The 25,479-nt window shown below is 47.3% G+C and overlaps 1 protein-coding gene across 1 annotated transcript in view; it reads right to left on the reverse strand.

The window, feature by feature from the left end:
* Nucleotides 1–25,479, reverse strand: part of EPHA1 (EPH receptor A1) — a 66,847-nt gene that overhangs the window by 13,451 nt on the left and 27,917 nt on the right. The window contains exons 3-7 of the mRNA XM_038391572.2: nt 15,546–15,821; nt 11,526–11,916; nt 4,311–4,466; nt 3,724–4,056; nt 2,534–2,658 (exon numbers count right to left, since the gene is read on the reverse strand). Of these exons, the coding sequence (XP_038247500.1) occupies nt 2,534–2,658; nt 3,724–4,056; nt 4,311–4,466; nt 11,526–11,916; nt 15,546–15,821 (1,281 nt within the window). The remainder of the gene's footprint in view (nt 1–2,533; nt 2,659–3,723; nt 4,057–4,310; nt 4,467–11,525; nt 11,917–15,545; nt 15,822–25,479) is intronic.

Here is a 25,479-nt window from a genome sequence, read left to right on the forward strand (position 1 = left end):
CAGAACTCTTGGGTGAATACCATCTGGTCCTGGTGACTTATTACTGTTTAGTTTATCAATTTGTTCTAAAACCTCCTCTAATGACACCTCAATCAAGGACAATTCCTCAGATTTGTCACCTAAAAAGAATGGTTCAGGTTTGGGAATCTCCTTCACATCCTCAGCCATGAAGACCGATGCAAAGAATTCATTTAGTTTCTCTGCAATGGCCTTATTGTCCTTGAGTGCTCCTTTAGCATCTGGTCGTCCAGTGGCCCCACTGGTTGTTTAGCAGGCTTCCTGCTTCTGATGTACTTAAACATTTTTTTGCTATTCTTGAGTCTTTGGCTAGCTGTTCTTTTTTTGGTCTTCCTAATTATATGTTTACATTTCATTTGCCAGAGTTTATGTTCCTTTCTATTTTCCTCAGTAGGATTTAACTTCCACTTTTTAAAGGATGCCTTTTTGCCTCTCACTCCTTCTACTTTGTTGTTTAGCCACTGTGGCACTTTTTTGGTTCTCTTACCATGTTTTTTAATTTGGGGTATACATTTAGGTTAAGCCTGTATTATGGTGTCTTAAAAAACTTTCTATGCAGCTTGCAGGGATTTCACTTTTGGCGCTGTATCTTTTAATTTCTATTTAACTAACCTTCTTATTTTTGTGTAGTTCCCCATTCTGAAATTAAATGCTACAGTGTGGGGCTGCTGTGGTGTTTTCCCTGCCACAGGGATCTTAAGTTTAATTATATTATGGTCACTATTACCAAGCGGTCCAGCTATATTCACCTCTTGGACCAGATCCTGTGCTCCACTTAGGACTAAATCAAGAATTGCCTCTCCTCTCGTGGGTTCCAAGCTCAACGGGTAGTGATCAATGACTCAATGTCTAGTTGGCAGCCAGTATCAAGTGGAGTGCCCCAAGTGTTGGTCCTAGGGCCGGTTTTGTTCAGATCTTCATTCATGATCTGGATGATGGGATGGATTGCACCCTCAGCAAGTTCATGGATGACACTAAACTGTGAGGAGAGGTAGATACACTGGAGGGTAGGGATAGGGTCCAAAGGGACCTAGACAAATTGGAGGATTGGGCCAAAAGAAATCTGATGAGGTTCAACAAGGACAAGTGGAGAGATCTGCACTAGGACGGAAGAATCCTATGCACTGCTACAGGCTGGGCACCGACTGGCTAAGTGGCAGTTCTGCAGAAAAGGACCTGGAGATTACAGTGGACAAGAAGCTGGATAGGAGTCAACAGTGTGCCCTTACTGCCAAGAAGGCTAACGCCATATTGGGCTGCATTAGTAGGAGCACTGCCAGCAGATCAAGGGAAGTTTTGGGCCCCCCTCTACAGAAATGATGTGGACACATTGGAGAGAGTCCAGCGCAGGGCAACAAAAATGATTAGGGTCCTGGGGCACATGACTTATGAGGAGAGGCTGAGGGAATTGGGCTTATTTAGTCTGCAGAAGAGAAGGGGGAGGGAGAATTTGATAGCAGCCTTCAACTACCTGAAGGGGGTTTCCAAAGAGTCATAGAATCATAGAATATTAGGGTTCGAAGAGACCTCATGAGATCATCTAGTCCAATCCCCTGCTCAAAGCAGGACTAACCCCAACTAAATCATCCCAGACAAGGCTTTTAGAGGATGGAGCTAGGTTGTTCTCAGTGGCGACAGATGACTGAACAAGGAGTAATGGTCTCAAGTTGCAGTGTGGGAGGGCTAGGTTGGATATTAGGAAAAACTATTTCACTAGGAGGTTGGTGAAGCACTGGAATGGGTTACCTAGGAAGGTGGTGGAATCTCCATCCTTATACTTTTTTAAGGTCCAGCTTGACAAAGTCCTGGCTGTGTTGATTTATTTGGGGTTGGTCCTTCTTTGAGCAGGGGTTTGGACTAGATGACCTCCTGAGGTCTCTTCCAACCCTAATCTTCTATGATTCTATGATTCTATGACTAGCTGCTCCAAGAATCAGTCATTTAAGATGTCAAGAAACTGTATCTCTGCATCCCATCCTGAGGTGACATGTACCTAATCAATATGGGGATAGTTGAAATCCCCCATTATTAATGAGTTTTTTTTTATTTTAATAGCTTCTCTAATCTCCCTGAGAATTTCACAGCCACCATCATCAGCCTGGTCAGGTGGTCAGTAATAGACCCCTACTGCTATATTCTTATGATTAGAACATGGAATTACTGTCCATAGAGATTCTATGGTACAGTTTAGTTCATTTAAGATTTTTACTTCCTTTGATTCTATGCTTTCTTTCACATATAGTGCCACTCCCCCACCAGTAAGACCTGTTCTGTCCTTCCGATATATTTTGTACCCTGGTATTACTGTGTCCCATTGATTACACTCATTCCACCAAGTTTCTGTGATGCCTATTATATCAATATACTCATTTAAAATGAGGCACTCTAGTTCACCCATCTTATTATTTAGACGCCTAGCATATTATTTAGACGTCTGGAGGAGGAAAGTTTCTGGGTGTCACAAACAAAGAGCAGAAGAGACACAGGTAAGGTGCAGAGAGGAGGTGCCTCTCACCTTCTCAAAATACATGACCTCGTACTGCACTGAGCTCCGGCTGCGGTGCCGTGGGGCTGGCCAAGACACAGACAGGCTGCTGTCATCACGTTGGGTGAGAGTCAGATGGGACACCGTTACTGGAGCTGCAGGGGAGAGCAATGGCATGAAACAGAAACAGATGAGAACACAAACTAAACCCACTCCATCCTCCCTGGCTCTGCATGGCCCCTTTGCCCAGATTACAGCTTCTCCCATTGCTGCTCCTGCTGAGCCTCCAGTACTGCATACAGCTCATCCTTCTCTGGTGTGCCTGAGAGTAAGCGAGGGGTCCAATAGTAAATCATTGCTCATGGCAAGGGCACTTCAGTTGTGATTTTGTTGTACTTTTGAAACATCATCCATGCTCACAATAGCTCTATTAATGCAGCATCAAGGAGAAGACCTTAAATGCAGAAAGGAATTTCCACAGGTAAGGCTCCTACAGCAACATGAATACACCCTTACTTAACACCATACGGCTCTGACAAGTGACAGTGAAATGCCATCGTGAGAATCCACATTTATCATCTCTCAGCTAGTCCAGGGCAATTGTGCTCTGTTTAGGTGTGAAAACATGGTCCCCTAATGGCAGAACTGTGAATTATCCTGGGATCCAAGAGTCAAGCCACACTCTTTCCATGTCTCACACCATCATTGGTGGATAAGTGAGTGGTCAGGTAGGAACCTGCACTTGTGAATGTCCTAACTTCATTGTGTTTAAAGGCTCTATTTGCACCAAGATGTTGTGGTTTGTTTGTTGCATATGTCGGGCAGGGAGGTGTCTCTCTCTACAGACCCAGTTCTGTGCTGTTACATGGGGGCAGTTCCCATTGCCTTGCAGCTGTGTAACTGAGAGCAGACTTGGGCCCCATCATGTCTGCAAAGCGTCTTGTGAACTTACTGCTTTTTCTGAATGATTATTACAGCCACTACTTTGGTTTATAAACAGAACAGGAAAGTGAATGACAAAGACAGTGACAGAGCTTAGATGACAGAGCTACAGGCACCTTAGAAGAGACTCAGTCATTAGGCAGAAGGTAGGTACCATGCTGACGGGTGCAGCATAAGGAGAAAGATAAGATGAAGAAGGCTCAGAGACCCACAGTGATTCTCCTCTTGCCTCCCCTTCCCAGAGGGAAATCGCTTCTCTGCCCACCTTGATGACTCACCTGCATGGCCGACAGAGACCCAGACTGCAGGGGAGGTCCGCTGAGGGAAAGAGCTGACCTCCGAGACACCATTACGTGCCTTCACGGTGAAACTGTAGTTGGCATAAGCATCTAGACCGTCCACATCTATGGATGTATTGTTGAGGCCTGAGGCACTAGGGGAGAAGACCACGCTAGCCTCACATGGCTCACATGCTAGGACAGAGCAGCGCTGGCATGAGATGCTGTAGGTCAGATCCTTGCGCCCACCATGGTCGCTGGGTGGCTGCCACCAAAGGGAGAGTTGCGTCCCCACCAGGGAGAAGCTGACATTGCGGGGAGTAGAAGGGGGACCTGCAGAGAGTGGGGGAGAGAAATTAGATCCAGCATACAGGCTCCAATGCACAAACCGTACAGTAGTTTCTCTTCCCCTCATGTGGCTCAGGACCTGCCTCTCTCCCCACCCCATAAGGCATTTCCCTCTTCACAGCACCAGCATCTCCCTCTCCAAAACCTTCTCTCTGCATCTGGATCTCTCCCTTCCTCTCTCCTGCTGACCCTTCCTCTTCTCCATGTCCCCTTGCTCTCCTCCCCAAGCCCTGACTCACGAGTGCAGGCAACACTTTGACTCTCAGTGGGTGCCCGGTAGAAGCCCAGGTTGCAGGGACAGGCTGTGGCCCCTGTAGCACTGGATGAGCTGTTTGGGGGGCACTTGAGGCAGCGCTTGGTCTCTGGGGAATGACGGTAGAATCCTCGCTGGCAGGCTGCAGACACACAAACAACAGGGAAGCACAGGTTTAGTGGGAATTAACCAGCTAACTCTGCCTGGCTCCCACATCTTCCACCTCCACAGCCTTGGTGCTCCTCCCTCTCTCCTGCTCCCAGGGATAGGGAATACAAGATCATGGCTGCTGGAGATTGCACATGGGAGGTCCCTGGAAAAATCAACCAAACGCTTAGGACTTGGTCAGCCTCAAAGAGACTCCTCCCAACATAAATCCAGCACATTTCCTGTCCCTTCAAGATTTACCCCAAACCTGGCTGTGCCACCCTGGGCTGCAAATGCCAGAGCTGGATGTGGTCTAGGGCTAGGCAGTTATGGAACTGCTCGCACTTAGTTTTCTTGCACTACTCCTCTACTTTCTGGAGCATCTGCCTGTCCAGAAGAGCAACTGTGAGGCACATTTGATGCAGCCTGGTACCAAAAAAATGCTCACACTCTCATGAAGACTTTCCTTTTCTTTCTTATTTGATTGATTCCCTTAATCTAAAATAAAAATTTCACTGGACATACAGGGGTTCTCTTTGGGCTGTGGAAATCCATAACAATGAGGGGTGCCCACTGATACCACGGGTTTCAGTCTGGGGACTGTTAGCAAGAGTGGCCTTGCTGATCTTGACTGTTGTAGCAATGCATTGCCTAGCCAGCCTCGGGGCATGTAGGAATTTCTAGATCAATGTCAGGTTTCAGAGTAGCAGCCGTGTTAGTCTGTATTCGCAAAAAGAAAAGAAGTACTTGTGGCACCTTAGAGACTAGCAAATTTATTTGAGCATAAGCTTTCGTGAGCAACACCCTGAACTACACTTGGATGCAGCTGGACATGAAGCCAGTGTAGACTGCAAAGAAGAGGTGCCATGTGCTCCCTATGGCCAAAACGACTTAGAGGGCAGCTGTATTCTGCATTGGTTGTAACATCTCAGGAGTCTTCTAGGGAAGCCCAATGAAGAGTACTTGCAATCACCCAGTAGGGAGGTCACAGGTGTGGGTTACCATGGTGAGGTTTGCACCACATAAATGACTGTAATCATCTGACCCAAAGGAGATGGAAAGAGATGCTCCAGCCCACCAATGCTATTTGGGAACTGGGGAGCAGTTGAGGGACCCAGCAATGTTTCCAGGAGCTCATTGACAAAGGGCAGGCATACCCCCTTCAACAACAGGGTCAGGCACTCTCTCTGCCACAAATTCAGGCTTCTCCCTAACTTCTATCACCGCTGGACTGAGCCTCAGACTTTCATTTCCATCCACCCTTTGTCTTGGCCAAGGAGAGCAAGCAGACCGATCCAGGTTTGATGACACAGACTTGTATGTCAGTCGCATAATAGTGACATCATGACCCAAAGTGGCATCACAGCCTTACCCATCAGCTGTGGATACACATTGAGCAGGTAAAGCACAAAGAGTGAAGCCTGCAGAGTACAGGAAGAGGGAACCATTGAGGACATGCGAGCACTTGCCCAACAGCACTCTCTTGTCATCTTTCAGGAAAAAGCAGAACCATTCAAGTGTGAGCCCATCTTTGCTGGCCAGGATCTGCAGCTGAATCAACAAAATTACGTGCCCCGTGGTATTAAAGGGAACTGACAGATCTAGAAGAATCAAGCATGGATCCCTGGCTAGGGCTGAGTGAATAACTGATTTGTCAGTTCAGCCAGCAAACTGAAAAAATATTCAGTTATGAAAATGTTCTGATTTTGTCAACAAATTGAAAAAGTCTGCTTCAGGCTAGCAAACCATCTATGGGTATGTTTACACTGCAATTAAAATCCTGCATCTGGCCTGTGCCAGCTGACTCAGGCTCATGGGGCTCGGGCTGGGGGGCTCTTTCATTACACACAGATGTCTGGGACCACCATGCAGGATCCTAGAGCCCAGGCTCCAGCCCAAGCCCAAAAATCTATATGGCAATTAAACCCTTCTAAGCAAACACTAGTCAGATCACTAACACCCCAAAAGGGGCAACCCTCTCAGCATACAACTCTCAACCAACCTTATAGACCTCTTCTCATTCATGGACTGGAGGGACAAAAACACTTATGTGATGCTCATCCCCCATGGACCTCGAAACCCTTTACAAACCCCGGGGAGCAGCAGCACTATCACCCCACCAAACAGACAGGAAGCTGAAGAACAGAGGGGAAGTGACTTTACCAAGGTTGCAAGCAAGTCAGTGGCAGAGCCAGGAATGGAACTCAGGTCTCCTCACGCTTACTGAACTACACTGCCTGCCAGGTATGTGGAGATGGCATATATACCCAGTCCCTGCTGCTAGGGTGAGCAAGGGCTGAATGGGGAAACCAAGTGAGGAGGATAACCACTTCAGGGGATACCAACCCTACATCCTGACTTTACCCCCAGAAACCTGACTTCCTCCGCCCTTCCTTCCTCTGAACTCTCACTTGTCCAGCAGTATCATCTGCATCCTCTTGTCACCTGCAGCAATCTTGCCATCAAGCAGCTTTGGGGGGGGGTCTCTCTCCCCCTTCCCCAGGTGGTAAGGACTGCAGGTGGGCTGCCAGGATTGGACAGGGCCTGGTGAAGCACCAGCCTCCAGGAGTTTCCAAGTGCTTCAGCCAGGGAGTGAGATGCGTGTGTTTTTATACCCTCCCCTTATGCTGTCCTGATAAATTTCCTCATGTACTACCCTTCTCCCCTCTCCTGCCCAGCATGGCTGGTGTTGGTGACAGTTGGCAAGCCCATCAGAAGACAATGGGTGGGATGAGGCATCATTTGGTATGCAGCAGAAAGAGCATTTGACCTTAGCCCCCCCCGGCTCCCAGACTTTGAGGTTGGTGCCGAGGGCGGCAGATTTGGTCCAGCTGTCCCTGTGTCATGACAGGAGGCGGCTGGGCCTGGCCAAACAGGAAGAGGAACAGAGAGCCTCTGCCCTACCAGCCAGACAGGAAGCAGCAGCAACCAGGGCCAGAGCTGAGCATGGAGCAAGATGGGCCCTGATTCTTATGCCAGGCCAGCCACTGGTGAAAAACATCCCACCCCCACTCACTCCTCCACCTGTACCTCACTGCCCACTCCTCAGGATAGAACCAGCCAGCCACTTCCCCGCCCCCCACCAGGATGGGACCAGCCCACTAACCCCCCACAAGCAGCCACAGCCTCAGTGGGGAGGCGGAAGCAGGGATACTGGCACTCTCCTCTCCCTCCCTGCATTTTTCTGAAATGATGACCCTGGGTGAGGAACGCCTAGTTAGACAGAGTGGGCTGCTGCTTCTAAAGATAAGAAAATAAGATGGGAAATTGTAGTGTGGGCCTGTGGAGGGTGTGCTGAAGAGCAGGGGAGGGAACACGACTAGAATCTAACAGGGAAGAGGCATGCCAGACAGACAGGATTATGTCATCACACTGAGCTAGCATGAGAGAATGGAATGAACCCAAGTCAGATGGAAGATGCAACGGTAACAAGTGCCAGCAAGGGGCAGCACCACACCAGAAAGGCAGATTCTTAGTGCAGCACAGAGTGCGGCAGCTTGCTTCCCATACCGGTGTCCTTAGGGACCCCTGCACACACTGCCCCTGGCGGCTGGGGTGGCTGGATGGCAGGAAGGGGTTAAGCAAGGTGGCAGGGGTGGCAGAACTAGGGGAGGAGTGCAGGCTAGTGCTGCAGCAATGGAAATATTGTGAGAGTTGATCTATGTTTTGGTCCCCGCAATATTTCCTCCGTCCCATGGGAGGATGCATTGTGAGAAGGGGCAGCCTGGGCTCCCTTGGCACAGGGGAGAGATGTGGGGGCTGGTGGTAGGCTAGGTGGGAAGGGATGGCCAGGCAGAGCTGTGTCATTTGAGGGATGTGAGGAGAGCTGTTTCCACTCCAGGGCAGGAACCTCTGCCAGTAGTCTAAAAGGAGCAGATGGGGAGCAGGAAGGTGGGTGGGGGCATGCTCTTGAGGCCTGGGGTGGGGGTGGCAGGGATACCAAGCTGCTGCAGGCACCCTAACTGTGCCACTTCCTCGACCTGCTATTTGAGTCTGAGGCCAAGGTGAGTGCTTGCCCCGCTGCTGCCTTCCCACCCCCATGACTGCCAGAACCCCAAGCTCCCTGGCACACATCCCAGCCCAAAACCTCACCCCCCACATTCAAAGCAAGGTTTCCCTGCCTCTGTCTGAGGGGCAGCTGTGCCGGGTCTCCATTCCAGGGCTGAGAATTCTGATTCACATGTGGGAGGAGGATATGAGAAGGGAACAAATTTCAAATAAATCAGATGCAAACTGGGGTGACCCCGCCACGTTAGCAGAAAATGAGACACCCCTCCCCTGCGGGGGCGGTACAGCGTGTGGGACTGGCCCAGAGCACTGTTGCCATCGCTGCCGCCACGTCCCACTCACCAATTATCTTTAACAAGGTCTCTGTGGGCTCATCAAACTGGAAGAGGAACAGAGAGTCTCTGCCCTCAGTGCACCCAGAGTGGGAGGTGACTCCCCGTTAGAGAGGTCAGCTGAGCCCTTCTCAGACTTCCTTTAACCTGCCCCTCCTCACCATCCCCAACTGCCTGTTCCCCATGCCTTCCCAGCACATAGCATATGGGCAGGTTTGTTGTTTGGAATTAAAGTCCGAAGGAATAAAATGGAGAAAACAGGTTCTGGGAAAGGCAAAAGACTAGGACCGCCCTCCTGAGGGCAAAGATCAGAACTGGCTGCCCTACCCTTCATTCATCGTTATTACAAGTATTTATTTGGTGCACGTCACTAGGGTGACTGGGCACCTTACAAGGATTAAGCTGAGGCAATCAAGAGTTCAGTAATAAGAGACCAAACCACATGCTCCCTGCTGCTTTGCCATCCAGCTAGGAAACGAGGGGACCCAATTGGCTTGGAAGGCTTGGGCAAAGAGAGGCATCCTGCACCTTCATAATTAATTGTTTTGCACCGCAGGGAGCTAATGCCAGAGGTGCAGGCTGGCCACTGGGAAAGCTATGCCACCAGTGCCCACAAGCAACACCTTTGGGATGCAGAACCATCTATCTCCACATGAGCATAGATCTATGGTGGGTGCAAGGGGGTGAGGTGCCTGGGCTTAGACCCCTTAAGGCTTTACACGCTGATATTGGTACCTGGAAAGTCACCCAGCAGTTGTCTGAACTAATGCACAGCTGGGACCCCCTCACACCCCAATTACTATTCCTCCTCATCCTCCTATTCCAAGGCAAAGGTCAGAGATGTCTTCCATGCGACGCCCTCCTCCCTTATTAGAGGGTACAGGTCACAGCTGGATCTCCCCCCACCCCCATCCCATCCCATGACTCTCCCTACCTTTCCACCCCTCTTCCCATCAGAGGGCAACAAAGGCCAGAGCTGAGTCCTCCTCATCCCCATGCCAGGACAGAACTCTGAGCTGGAGCCCGCCTCCTTCCAAAGACAAGGGTCAGAGCCACGATCCCGGCCTCTGCCGCACTGGGTGGGTTCAGCGAGAGATCTAGATCAGTTCTAATCCTTTGCAGAGCACTTGGTCCCTTGCCACCAGCAAGCAGCTGGAATGGAGATGTGGGTGGACAAACAGGTGCCCTAGTTCTAGTCTTCCTTCTTTGCATCCACCAACAAGATGCCACTTCAAGCTTTGCCATTCCCTCACACACACCTCACCCCACCCCACCCTCACCACCCGCTGGGCGACTACCCTGATCCCTGCTGTCCCTTTGGAGGACACATCTGGCTTCAGCTATACTTGGGTTGGGAGGGAGACTAGCCAGGACCTGGAGGCTGTCCCACCCTATGATAGCGGTGAGAACCAGCCCAGGCATGATGGGTTCCTTGCCCCTTCCCAGGAGAGTGTGCTCAGCTCGCAGGAGGGCGGGGAGAGTTCAGCAGCAGCAGCTAAGTGGAAAAACTGGCTGGGCCATTGAAGGAGAGAAAAGGGGAGGGGCAGGGATCTCATGCTGGAAGACTCCCTTAACCCTTCATCAGCTCCCAGAGCAAGGCTGGAATGGGGAGGCATCAGCAATCCAAACAGAGATCAGGTTCCCACACTGGAGCAAATAGAGGGAGAGCAAGGCAGGGAGACGGGGAGTAAGTCAAGGCCCCTACAGACACTAAGAATCTAGTGTGGATTGCCTGACACCCTGTGCACTTAGGCTCCCATCAATTCTCCCTTTCCTCTTCATTCCTGTAGCTGCAGCTATGCGGGACATGAGCAGGAATGTATCACTTGTGGGCCCTGTAACTGCCTGGGCACAGCCACCACCCCCATCAGCAATATAGGATCAGCAACGTGCCATCCACATACCCTCAGCTCATCCCCTTTCTCTCCCAGCTGCTACAGGCTGGAAGACGGTTCACTAGCACCTTCTCTCCCCTCGCTGCCAAAGGGAGACTGAATCTACTGCTGTGATGGGCCCAGTTCAGTTTGTCAAGTGCTCCCCTCCAATACAGCGGGTGTGCCCATGGTCTCTCATGCACTCGCTCTCCCTGAATGCTGAGTTGGGCTGTGCAGGGGGTGCTATACTCATTCCCCAACATAGCAGAATTGTCTCCCACACAGGGAATGCATCTGCACAATACAGGGGGAGCTCTGACCCTTCCCACCCACATACCCAAGTTCCTGGCTATGGGGGACAAAGGTGCTGATCTGTCCATCTGCTCTACCCTAACCTAGCTGCAGTACCCCAGAGAACTCGGCTGCCATTTAATGGTTGGGAGCTGGTTGCTGAGTGAGTCAGTGTCAATCATATACTTACAGCTCCCAGAAACCAGCTCCAGACCTGAAGCGCTGCTGGAAGGAGACCAAGAGGGAGTGGAGGAGTGTGTGCAACTGTTACGCCTGACAGGGACAGGAACAAAAGAGAGAGAGAAATAAAGAGAGACTAACTGAATCAGTGAGAGACAGACAGGGCACAGCCAGCAGGGGTGAGAGATGGGGACACAGAGAGAGAGGCAGTAGCAAAGTCAGATACACTTAGGGTAGCTCTTGGTCAGGTGAGTATAACTCACCTCTCACCCCCTGCAAATACTACTGGATTGTATCACTGCCCAGATCTCCATCTCCCCATTGTTCCCCTTGCACCTGACTGCCCCCTTCCCACCTCTGCACACCTACCTACACAGCTTCTGTCAGCCTCCTCAAACCCAACAGCACACAGGCATCGGCCCATTGGCACCAGCCACTCCCCATCAGCACTGCAATGCATCCTGGGTGGGAAGCCTGCTTCTTCGGCTGCATCCTTTACACAGACCCCTGGCACCTCTGTCAGCCCCTCTGAGCCTGCCAGTGTCTCTGGAAAGCGGGCCAGTCCCCCCACTGTTTCTGGGCAAGTCTTGTAATATACCCGGACAGAGACCAGAGCCACACAGGCCCCAGAGTTCTGGAAAGCAAGGTAGAATCCGCGCTGAGACAGCTTCCGTATCGGGCACACTTCCACATTCAGCTGCATAGTGCCTGATTCAATGTCCCGGCTTGTGAAACTCCGATCTGCTGCCACTGTGTTGACCTGAATAGGAGAGGAAGAATCAAGATCTATGGCTCCGGAAGATCTTCCTCCAAGGTTACATTTGTCATGCATCTTTCACTCCAAAGCTCCTGTGTCAAGAGTGCTGAGATAGATGGGCCAGCACTCTGATCACTGTAGCCTCAATTAGTTTCCCAGTGACAGCTGATTGAGGAAATAGAGGAATTAGCTAATCAGATGGGGAATCTGGGTGAGTGAGGGAACTAACTGGCCCATTAGTTGACTATCTTGATATTAGGTAGGAAGGAAGCATTAGCAGGAGGGGAAGACAGGGCTAGCTATGCCCAGACTGAAGCTGATCCGAAGAAAAGGAGGTCTCTTTTCCTCACAGGGCCCTGAAGAAGAGGTAATAGGGTCATAGGTATTAGAATTGTTGTTGTTGCACTGCACAAGTGTTGGTGGAGGCAACTGAATAAATTCTATCAAGTGGACACTAAAAGAAGAGAGTCTGAGGGGTTTTTACAGTGATCAGGGATGAGGTGTGGGGAAGAAAACCTATGCCCTGTTACAGCCCCATACAGCCTTCATTGTAATTCATTTTTCTATGGCCTCTCTAGCTCTTGTGCTCTGGACTCCAGGATCTTCCCATCTTTGCATGTGGATAACTAAGCACAAACACATCAAACCAGTGCACTCGTTCCCCATTGTTTCCCTCATTTTATATAAGCCCTATGGACGTCCCCCATCTGCCTCACAAGCCTCGTTTCTATTCTTTCCTCCCAGCTCTCCACTTGGCTTCTCTTCAAGAGCCATGTGACTGATTCATTGTTTGAATTTATTGGTGGTGTTTATGCATCACCTAGCATAACGGGCCCTGATCTCAGGATGGCCTTTGAGCACAACCACAGCACACTTACAGACTACAGCAATAAGTCATTCTTCTGAGGTGGATTCGTTCTTTTTCTGTCAGCAATTTGACTACCAATAAACAGTGATAGTCTTTGGATTTGTTTAGTTGAAATTACAGGTTGAATAAACTGCTGCTGACAATTCTCTGTCTGTCCGGTGCTTGTGAGCAGTCCTGCATGTGCCTTCGATATTTCCCTCTGTTGATATAATCCATAGGGGACAGTGGGTGTGTTTCCAGTCCCTGGCTAGATGGGCATCTCTTCTGCATTTAGGCTTTTGAGGCAAATCTGAAGTCCGTGGGAGTTGGGCACCTAACTCCCTTAGGTCTTGTTTACACTTACCGGAAGATTGATGCTGTGGCGATCAATGCATCAACCGCCGATTGCTCTCCCGTCGACTCCTGTACTCCACCTGATCGAGAAGAGTAAGGGGAGTCGACGGGAGAGCATCTCCCGTCGCCGTCGCCTAGTGTGGACCCCGCGGTAAGTAGATCTAAGCTATGTCAATTTGAGTTACGCTATTCATGTAACTCAAATTGCGTACCTTAGATCGACTTTTCCCTTTAGTGTAGACAAGGCCTTAGACTCCTCTGAAAACCCCAGCCTGAAACATCTCTGCAGTCAACTGGTAATCAGCTCACCAGAAACTTCAAGTGGACTCAACTGCCATCTTTGGATGCAGCAACAACAGATGTGAGGACTGGGGAATTGGGACAGCTGTTGCCATAAAGTTGGTTGCAAAGAAGTAGGTGTTAAAATTCGACAAAAAAACATGTCAAGTCACTTCTGCCCCTGCCCAAAGGGGGAGGGAAAGAGGTGATGAAAGCAGTGTTGCCTAGTGGATACAAAACCAGACTGGGACTCAAGAGACCTGGATTCTATTCTCAGCTCTGCCACTTGCCTGTTGGGTGACCTTCAGCAACCCTCTTCACCGCTCTGTGCCTCAGTTTCCGCATCTGTAAAATGGGGATATGATCCTGTCCTCCTTTTTAAAGTGCTTTGAGATCTACTGATGCAACATGGTAGTTATCAAAGAACATAGGCCATACCTACAGGATGTGGGACTCTGCTTTGGGAAACAGTGACTCTGAAAAAAATGTGGGGCTCGTGGTGGATAATCAGCTGAATATGAGCTCCCAGTGTGATGCTGTGGTTAAAAGAGCTAATGTGATCCTGCGATGCATAAAGAGGGGAATCTCGAGCAGGAGCAAAGAGGTTATGTTACCTCTGTATTTGACATTGCTGTGACCATGGCTGGAATAGCGTGTACAGTTCTGTGCCCACAATTCAAGAAAGATATTGGTAAATTGGGGAGGATTCAGAGAAGAGCCACAAGAAAGATTAAATGATTAGGAAACCTGTTTTACAGTGATTGAGCTCTTTGAGTCTATCTATTTAACAAAGAGTTAAGGGGTGACTTGATTACAGTCTATTAGTATCCACATGGCGAATACATATTTGATAATGGGCTCTTCAATCTACCAGAGAAAGAGATAATATGATCCAATGACTGGAAGCTGAAACTTGACAAATTCAGACTGGAAATATGATGTAAATTGAACAGTGAGGGTAATTAATCACTGGAACAATTTACCAAGTATCTTGGTCAATCACTGACAATTTTAAAATCAAGACTGGATGTTTTTTCTAAAAGGTTTGCTCTACAAATTCTTTTGTAGAAGTTCTGAGACCTGTGTTATACAGGAGGCCACAATGGTCCCTTCTGGCCTTGGAATCTATGAATAAGATCTGGGTGATGATGATCTCCTCCTTTTTAATACTGGAAGCCCCAACTTCCTCCTACCTGTCAAAATCCCCACCTGTCCTCTACCCAACTGCCTAAATCTCCAGAATTTCACTAGAATATAGTGAAAATGTGGGGGCAGTGGGAATGAATAGAAAAACATGAATTTAATGTCAAAATAAATAACCCAAATTAAGTTACAAGATACTTGAATTTTTCATTTTCCTATTTAATTCAGTGCAACTCTCTGGGCTTGAGTTTACTAGAAGCTGCTGTAGAAATTTCAAGAAGAATTTTATCATGTGTTGCAGAAAATGAAGAGGGGAGGACTGCCAAAGAATGTAGGTCTATCGCTTGCCACAAAACACACTGGGCCCTGATTATGGGAGACTGTTTACAGGAAAGCTGAGATTCTCTTCACTGCAATTCAGCTGCTTCTGGGGAAGAAGGGACAATAAGTACCATATCCAAATGAAACTGCAGGAAAAACATAGGGCGGCAGAGCATGGTGACGTAAAAAAGAATTTGGTACAACCAATGAGACCATTGCCTCTACCCTCAAAGAAAATGCCATGCATTCTTTTCTGAACAGTGATCAGAGCAGGGGATCAGGCGTTGGGAGACCTATGTCCTATATCTTTATCTGTCCTGACTTACTTTATTACCTTGGGCAAGTCACTTGATCTCTCTTGGTCCCAGTTTCCCTATTTGTAACATGGGGATGATGATGTTTGTTAGAACCCTTCATGGTCCTTGGATATATAAATGCAAAGCATTACCATCAACATTAAAAGTTCTCAGTCCCTCTGTTCTACAGCTCATTTGACAATTGGCACCTCCTGCAGCAAAGAGGGCCCTGACCATCATGCTGGGGCAGCGGGGAGAGAGCATTTCCTATGGCATCACCCACTCTGTTCCCTATAGGACCTTTGATTTCCTTGGAGGTCTCCCAACTGGCCAGCCTCATCTTGTTTAGATTGGGGGGGTCAAAAGGATCCCCAACCCCCATTGCTACTGACCTTGGTGAACAGGGGGCGACGGAATTGGATGCCGACATCCTGCTCTGACTCCATATAGTAGAGATTGAAAGTCTCTTTGCAGGTCACCACCTCACCCCTGAAGCTCTTGCAGTCACGCACGGTGAACTTTAGCTCCACGTAGATGCGGGAGGCTGCCTCACCCCGGTATATCCAGTTGGTGCGGAGCCAGTGATCAGTGTCGCCCAATGAGAGCACGTTGCAGTCCTGGTACATATAGATGGGGGTACTGTTTATCATCTGCTGCACCTCACTCCACTACTCCCGGGGGGGAAAAGAAAACACAACACATGCAAACAAACTCATGTTATACAGAGGAGAGACATGTGACACTTAAATATGCAATAAAACCAGGCCCACAAGATCCAAGCCCCTGCAAACTTCATACTCAGATTCTGACTAACCTCAAGACCTTGAATAATGAAGAAAATCTGCTTCTGGTTCAGAGCTCTGAACCTGCCTTAACACTGTGAGCACAGAGCAATAAATATGATCCGCAATTCGGGTATGACTCAGGTCTAGCTGGCAACGACTCACCACTTCTCCTGAACATGAGCTCCTGGTGCAATGCTGTGGCCAAAAGGGCTAATGTGATCCTTGGATGTATAAGCAGGGGAATCTCAAGTAGGAGTAGGGAGGTTATATTACCCCTGTATTTGGCACTGGTGCAACCGCTGCTGGAATGCTGTGTCCAGTTCTGGTGTCCACAGTTCAAGAAGGATGTGGATAAATTGGAGAGGGTTTAGAGAAGAGCCATGAGACTGATTAAAAGATTAAACAATATGCCTTCTAGTTGTAGATTGAGCTCTTTGATTCTATTTAGCTAAACAAAGAGAAGGTTCATGAGTGATGATCGCAGTCTAAAAGAATCTACAGATGGGGAACAAATATTTGATAATGGGCTCTTCAATCTATCACAGAAAGGTATAATGTGATCCAATGGCTGGAAGTTGAAGCTTGACAAATTCAGACAGGAAATAAGATACAAAATTTTAGCAATGAAGGTAATTCCTTTGGAATAATTTGGAATACATCTGTGGTGTATTCTCCATCACTGGCAATTTTAAAATCAAGATTGGGTGTTTTTCCAAGGCTATATCTACACAACAAGCTAGGGCTGTGATTCCCCTACTTATGTACACATCTTCATGCTAGCTTTCATCAAGTTAGCATGAGTATAAATAGCAATGTAGCCTTGGCAGCATGGGTAGTGGCTGAGCTGTGGCAAGTACAAACCCAACTGAAACCTATGGGTATGTAGTGAGTATGGCTAGGGCCTTCCATCTGCCCCTGAAAATTGTGTCACCAGAAGGGGTATCAGATTCTAGTGTATCCCCCTCTACGAAGGCAATACCAGCTTGGAGAGTAGAGTGGGTAAGGAGATGGGTCTGTCACAGAATCTCATTGTGGGAGGGTCAATCACAGGGCTTTCTTTCTTAATCCTAGTCTAAAATGACATGGAAACACACTGCTGCCACACCATTCAATTAACATCTGGGCTGGCAGCTGGCTCATGGGGAATTTTAAAGTAAATAAGCATTTTCCATGCTGCAAAAGAAAGCAAAAGATTTATTGGATGGTTTATTAATTGTGTAAATCTATCAGTGAGAATCTAGACTAATGTGTTTAGTTGTGTCTTGTAGAAACACTCTCCTCTTGCTTATTGTTTTTAATAAATATGTTTTAATTCTTTTAAGGAAACTGGCAGCCTGCTTAACATAAACGGGTAATGTTTACCCCTTTCAGCCAGCATGGTGCTACAATCAGGGCCGCCTCCAGGCATCAGCTTTCCAAGCAGATGCTTGGGGCAGCATTTAGAATGGGGCGGCAGTCCGTGTCCCGCAGTGGCAATTTGGCGGCAGTTCCACCGCTCTTCCCGCTGTAGTGGCTTGCGGTGGCAGCTCCACCGCTTTTGCGGCGGCCGCAATTCGGCGGTGATTGCTAGGGGCAGCAAAATTGGTAGATTTCAGAGTAGCATCCGTGTTAGTCTGTATTCGCAAAAAGAACAGGAGTACTTGTGGCATCTTAGAGACTAACAAATTTGTTTGAGCATAAGCTTTCGTGAGCTACAGCTCACTTCAGCCGCCCCTGGCTGCAATGGAATCTACCTGATGAACATCCGGAAACAGAGGCAGAGACAAGAGACCCCATAACAGAGAGATGGTTTGGGGACAGTTTTCGTACAGCAGGCAGCACAGGAAGGGTTGGCCAACCATTATTTCTTCAGGAGGAAGTTATACTTTGGTAACAGATACATATTAGTTGCAGCAAACTCTTATCTGAAAGACAAAGATTCTGGAGCTGCTGAAACCTGCACAGCCTCATTATACCCAGGGGCCTGATTGGCTATCATTTCCACTGATGTAACTCCATTGATTTCAGGGGACTTATTCCTGATTTACATTGGTGTAAGTAAGGTCAGATTCAGCACCATGTTGCCTATTTGAAAGCCACCTTTTCACAGGACATCATACGTTATTTATTTTGATAGTCAGCAGCAGCGATGGGTAGCTTCTTCCTTTGGTCTGGTCTATACTACAGATCTATATCAATATCACTACATTGCTCAGGTGTGTGAAAAATCCACACCCCTAAACAACGCACTAATACCCACCTAATCTCCAGTGCAGATAGTGCTATGTTGGCAGGAGAGCTTCTCCCATCAACACAGTTAATCCACCTCCCTGAGAGGAGGTAGCTATGTCGGCTGGAGAAGCTCTCCCATCAACTTACAGCATCTTCATTAAAGCACTACAGTAGTGCAGCTGCATCAGTGCAGAGTTTTAAGAGTAGACTCGCCCGTAGTCCTGTTTGTCCCTTGTTTGTGAAATGTTCAGCAAGCTGCTACTGTTTGTGTGGGAATTTACCAGGAATCAACCAATCACTAGGGCTGAGAGTTTGTCATAGTGACTGTTTCTCACTGGCATAAACTAGTCATGTGCCCGGCCACAGCAGTCCAGGAGCAACCATGGGTACTACAGGGGTGTGTGTGTGAGCAGTACGGAGACTAACAATGGATGAAAAGTAGGTTGACAGATCAAGGTAGTGGGGGTGGGGGAAGAGGAAGACCATAAAGGTTAATTAACAGCAAACCTGACACTGAAAGAGATAGAGGAAACCGAGGCTGGAATATTTTGAAGGAGAGAAAAGATGAGGAATAAAGAGAAACAGCAAAGCCAAGGGAGAGGCAATAACTATAATGTCATATATCATTTGAGACAAACACACCGAGAATGGTATAGATTTGAACTTAACTCAAGAGACATGATTAGGTAGAGGATGGGTGGGTGCGTGGGTGGATGGGAGACATGGGAATGCTGTGATGTATTTTCAAGTTCATTGCACTGAGTCGGGCTTTTGGAAGATTTTCTGTATATAGTATGGCTGTATGCCTGCACGTCTGTTGGGAAATAGATGAGTATGCTGTTACAGGAGGTCAGAGCAGATGATCACAATGGTCTCTACTAGCCTTGGAATCTCTGAATATGAGGCCCAGCAGCCGTGCTGCACTGTTTGCGACAGGCAAGATATTTAAGTACATCATTTCAGATGAGTACCATCAGGTGGCTTAGTGATTTTGCATACATATTTGAGGGAAGGGAAGGGCAACAGAGGCTGGAAAGGTTCGAAAAGATATGGAAAGGTTAGAAAATAAATGAGATCTGTGTAAAGACTTGCATGGACTGGATGGAAGTCCTGTGGAAGATGCTGGGGGGGCTTCAGTGACAAATGTGCTTGGGAAATTCCAAAGCTTTCCATTGTAACCCAAATGACGGTGTACACAAAAGGGAACAGTTTCAAACATAACTTAGGCCCTTAGGTGCTTTTGAAAATTTTACCCTAAGTTCTGGACAAAACCACTGAGTCCTCCCCACCTGCAAACAAATAACAATGAAACTGGCAACAAACCCTACACAAGTTAGACCTGATGGATAAAGCAAAGCAGAATGAAGCCATCACCTATTAACGCAATTTTTCCCATTAATCAGTTCAACTTTTAAATTCAGCGAACTGTGAAGTATGCAACATTGATTAAAAGGTTAATCAGCTCACCAGTTGCTAGGCAGCAGTGTCATGTCCTTGGAACATCAGCAGCCAATCAGAGTTTATGCCTCTGATGCAATGCTTATTAATTCAATGTCCTTGCAGAGTTGTGTGGGTGAAATTTGGCTCAATCACTCTAAACTACCTGCCCTTCCAGCGTGCCTGCTGGTGGTATTGAATTAATCTCCTCTAAAACAGTCGTTACCTTTCCATTTCATCACCACACTCTTTACCATTGCTCCAGTCACCACAGGTTGACAATGAAGAAAAGAATTGATGTTGCTTAGGAAGAGAGGGAAAAACAGAGAAAGGACCATTTTAGCAGTGAGTCTGGATTGTGCTTTTGTGATCCTACAGAAAGTATTAGAGCTCATGAGAAGCATCTAAGAGTTTTTAGAAGCATGGCCAAGATTTTCAAGACAGGATCCTAACATTAGGGACCTGGTTTTCAAAGAGGGCTAAGCAACTTACCCACTCCACCTGGGATCAAAAGGAGTGATTGGGTACTCCATACTTTTGAAAAATTAACCCTCTTACTTAGGCATCTAATTTTAGACTCCTAATTAAGCAAGTCTTGGCTAAATAACTTAAGAATAATGCAGAAAGAGAGCCAAGTTCTTGTCACTGTTGTGCCCAAAGGCATTTGGTCAGCTAAAGGACAAATCCAGCATAAAACCAGGTTTAATGTTACCATCAGAGTGCTAAGTGAATGAATATCTCTTAAGATAGCTATCTTAGCAAAAGTACCATTAGTACCCATAGACAGCTGGGAGCAGCAAAGCAATCTAATTTAGAGAAAATGCAAGAGGCTTGGGCTTCCCTGGGCAAATGTGATTTTATGTCAGGAGAATGGCCGGGAGGTAACTTTCTTCTGGGGATTATTAGTAGTGAGCTGAGCAGCAAATCAGTAAAGGCAGCCTTTGGAGAAGACTGGTCTTGGATCTGAACTCTGGCCATTGCGAATCATTGGGAGAGCATTAGACACAGCATTTAATGATTTAACTTTGATGACTGGCAATTTTAAAATCGAGATTGGATGTTTTTCTAAAAAAATATGGCTCTAGCCTAGTTCAGAGAGGAATTAATTCAGGGAAGTCCTATGGTCTGTCTTACAGAGGAGGTCAAACTAGAAGATCACAGAGGTCCATTCTGGTCTTAGTATCTACAAACTGCATAATGCTGCTCTACACAGGCATACTGAACATTCTGATCATAGAGCAACACGGAGCCAGCAAGCAAGACTTGTAAAGAAATCAGCCCTTTGTTTTCACTGACTTAGGGCTTGTCTACATTATTCATTGGATCGATGGGGAGCAATCGATTCAGCGGGGGTCAATTTATCGCGTCTAGTCTAGACGCGATAAATTGATCGCTGAGCGCTCTCCCATTGACTCCCGTACTCCACCGGAGCGAGAGGCGCAGGCGGAGTTGACGGGGGAGCGTCAGCAGTTGACTTACCACAGTGAAGACACTGCGGTAAATAGATCTAAGTACATCAACTTCAGCTATAAGAAAAGGAGTACTTGTGGCACCTTAGAGACTAACAAATTTATTAGAGCATAAGCTTTCGTGAGCTACCGCTCACTTCATCGGATGCATAGCTGTAGCTCACGAAAGCTTATGCTCTAATAAATTTGTTAGTCTCTAAGGTGCCACAAGTACTCCTTTTCTTTTTGCGAATACAGACTAACACTGCTGCTACTCTGAAACTTCAGCTATGTTATTCACTTAGCTGAAGTTGCGTAACTTAGATCGATCCCCGCCCCTACTGTAGACCAGGCCTGAGGACTAGCACTGGATATATTCAGGTTTAAAGACATTCTAGAATTGGATATGTTTACAGTGGAGGCAGATCAAGAAGGATGTGGAATTAGGAATCAGATTTCTTTTGGACCAATCCTTCAATTTGTCCAGGTCACTCTGGACCCTATCCCTACCCTCCAGCATATCTATCTCTCCCCCCAGTTTAGTGTCATCTGCGAACTTGCTGAGGGTGCAATTCATCCCATCATCCCGATCATTAATAAAGCTGTTGAACAAAACCAGACCCAGGACCGACTCCTGGGGCACTCTGCTTGATACCGGCTGCCAACTAGACATCAAGCCATTGATCACTACCCATTGAGCCTGACAATCTAGCCAGCCTAATAGTCCATTCATCCAATCCTTACTTCTTCAACTTGCTGGCAAGAATACTGTGGGAGACTGTATCAAGAGCTTTGCTAAAGTCAATATATATCACATCCACTCCCAAGTCATGCTTCTGTCAACCCTCCCCTCATCCCTACAGTGAGCACCTTAGTGTAGAGAAAAAAGAATGAGGAGTACTTGTGGTACCTTCGAGACTAACAAATTTATTTGGGCATAAAGCTTTTGTGGGCTAAAATCCACTTCATCAGATGCATGGAGTGGAAAATACAGTAGGAAGATAGATAGATATATAATACAGAGAACATGAAAAGATGGTGGTTGCCTTACCAACTCTAATGAGATAAATCAATTAAAGTGGGCTATTTTCAGCAGGAGGAAAAATCACTTTTATAGTGGTAATCAGGATGGCCCATTTCAAACAGTTGAGAAGAAGGTGTGAGTAACAGTAGGGGGGAAAATTAGCAGGGGGAAATAGTTTTTAGTTTGTGTAATGACCCATCCATGCCCAGTCTTTATTCAGGCCTAATTTGATGGTGTCCAGTTTGCAAATTAATTCCAGTTCTGCAGCCTCTCGTTGGAGTCTGTTTTTGAAGTTTTTTTGTTGAAGAATTGCCACTTTTAGGTCTGTAATTGAGTGTCCAGGGAGGTTGAAGTGTTCTCCAACTATTTTTTGAATGTTATAATTCTTGACGTCTGATTTGTGTCCATTTATTCTTTTGTGTAGAGACTGTCTGGTTTAGCCAATGTACATGGCAGAGGGGCATTGCTGGCACATGATGGCATATATCACATTGGTAGATGTGCAGGTGATTTCTCCCCTCTTGTCTCCCCAGTCCACAGCAAAAGCAGTTCATTTTTCAATGAGCTGAATATTTATTATGAGGAAGAATATGGCATTTCTCACCTGGTGCGGATGAGGAACAGCAGGAATGGAAGAGTGAGAAGGCAGAAGAAGGAGATGGTATGATGGGATTACATGATTTTGACAATTAATTAATCTTTAAATATTCATGGTAAACAGGCCCAATGGCCTGTGATGGGATGTTAGATGGGGTGGGATTTGAGTTACTACAGAGAATTCTTTCCTGGGTATCTGGCTGGTGAATCTTGCCCATATGCTCAGGGTTCAGCTGATTGCCATATTTGGGGCTGGGAAGGAATTTTCCTTCAGGGCAGATTGGAAGAGGCTGGAGGATTCTCTGCTCCTTGAAGTCTTTAAACCATGATTTGAGGACTTCAAAAGCTCAGACATAGGTGAGAGGTTTATCGCAGGAGTGGGTGGGTGAGAGTCTGTGGCCTGCATTGTGCAGGAGGTCAGACTAGATGATCATAATGGTCCCTTCTGACCTTGATATCTATGAATCTGTGAGAAGTGTTCCTATTTCCACAGCCATTCACTGTTGATTTTGCAAGTCAAACGAAACTCTGCCAGTGTTTTTTCCCAGGTTTTCTAACTTCCTTGCAAACTTAGTCCAGATGAAGGAGCTGCCAACCTGACAAGCCCCATACCTTAACAGCAGGTGGAATCACAGAAAGCAACCCCACCCAGGACTTCTTAGTGAACCCCCCACCTACACACCCCTTGAGTCAGTCCTTCCACTCAGAGCTATATGGAGACAGACTCATCAGCTGGGGGACAGACAAATATTAGGTATAGAATTTCCACAGGTTATTTCTCCTGCAATCTATCAATATATCAATCTATCTCAGTCTTATCTGCAATGAGCTTCAACTGGCTAGGTCTCTGCAAGCCCTTATTTCAGGAAGATACTGAGAAAGCTGATTAATTGCACTGTCTAGGTATGATGAAATAGACACAGAGCTGGTATTTTAGCTGCATAGGGAAGGCAGCACAGTCCACAATGCTTCCCTATCTCCCCTAATGACAGTATCGAGGTGTTCAGCAGGAGTGATTATACAACCCTCTGATATCCTGTTTGAGAATGCCCTCAAGGCAGACGAGCAATCAGCTAACACTACCCTTGGGACCTCTCAGAAAGGGAAGGATTTTACAGGGACTCGGTCTATCCTTGCCAAAGTCAGCAGGCATGTAAACAATACCTCGTGGTCAGTGGTATCAAAGACTGCTGACAGGTCATGTATCAGTGATCTTCACCCATCACTAGAAGAAAATCATTGACCAATGCAGTGCCTCTGCAATGCCTGGGATTGAACACCAGACTAACAGGGAAGAAAGAGAACACAGGGAACTACAGCCTCACTTCAGTCCCCAGCAAAATCATGGAGCAGGTCCTCAAGGAATCCATTTTGAAGCAGTTGGAGGAGAGGAAGCTGATCAGGAACAGTCAACATGGATTCACCAAGGGCAAGTCATGCCTGACCAACCTGATTGCCTTCTATGATGAGATAATTGGCTTGTGGATATGGGGAAAGCGGTGGATGTGATACATATTGACTTTAGCAAAGCTTTTGATACAGTCTCCCACAGTATTCTTGCCAGCAAGTTGATTGGATGAATGGACTATTAGGTGGATAGAGAGCTGGTTAGATTGTCAGGCTCAATAGGTAGTGATCAACGTCTTGATGTCTAGTTGGCAGCCGGTATCAAGCAGAGTGCCCCAGGAGTCGGTCCTGGGTCTGGTTTTGTTCAACAGCTTTATTAATGATCGGGATGATGGGATGAATTGCACCCTCAGCAAGTTCGCAGATGACACTAAGCTGGGGGAAGAGGTAGATATGCTGGAGGGTAGGGATAGGGTCCAGAGTGACCTAGACCTAGACAAATTGGAGGATTGGGCCAAAAGAAATCTGATGGGGTTCAACAAGGACAAATGCAGAGTCCTGCACTTGGAAGGAAGAATCCCATGCACCTGCCTCCGGCCGGGGACCGACTGGCTAAGCAGCAGTTCTGCACAAAAGGATCTGGGAATTACAGTGGATGAGAAGCTGTATATGAGTCAGCAGTGTGCCTTTGTTGCCAAGAAAGCCAACGGCATATTGGGCTGTATTAGTAGGAATACTGCCAGCAGATTGAGAGAAGTGATTATTCCCCTCTATTTGGCACTGGTGAGGCCACACCTGGAGTATTGTGTCCAGTATTGGTCCCCCCACTACAGAAGGGATGAGGACAAATTGAAGAGAGTCCAGCAGAGTGCAATGAAAATGATTAGGGGGCTGGGGCACATGATTTATGAGGAGAGGCTGAGCAAACTGGGCTTATTTAGTCTGCAGAAGAGAAGAGTGAGAGGGCATTTGATAGCAGCCTTCAACTACCTGAAGGGAGGTTCCAAAGAGGATGGAGCTCGGCTGTTCTCAGTGGTGGAATATAACAGAACAAGAAGTAATGGTCTCAAGTTTCAGTGGGGGAGGTCTAGGTTGGATATTAGGAAACACTATTTCATTAGGAGGGTGGTGAAGCACTGAAATGCGTTAGGGAGGTAGTGGAATCTCCTTCCTTAGAGGCTTTTAAGGCCCGGCTTGACAAAGCCCTGGTTGGGATGATTAAATGAAACCTCTTTAATTCTAAAAGGTAAACGGTCAGGAAACTTAAGCCGGTGGCAGCACTTTAAAGCTTTCACAGAAGTAAGTAGCACTGCAGAGAAACCAGAGAGGCTAAATCCTCCACACCACTACATGGGGTAGACCCCAAGCCACTGAAGGCCCGAGGCCTGCCATACTCTCCAGTGGGAGCACAAGGGTACTGCAAACCACCCAACAGAGCCATTGAGAAATCAGCAAGATACTGTGATCCATGCAAGAA

The sequence above is a fragment of the Dermochelys coriacea genome, chromosome 1 (assembly GCF_009764565.3).
Source record: "Dermochelys coriacea isolate rDerCor1 chromosome 1, rDerCor1.pri.v4, whole genome shotgun sequence".
Lineage (NCBI taxonomy): Eukaryota > Metazoa > Chordata > Testudines > Dermochelyidae > Dermochelys > Dermochelys coriacea.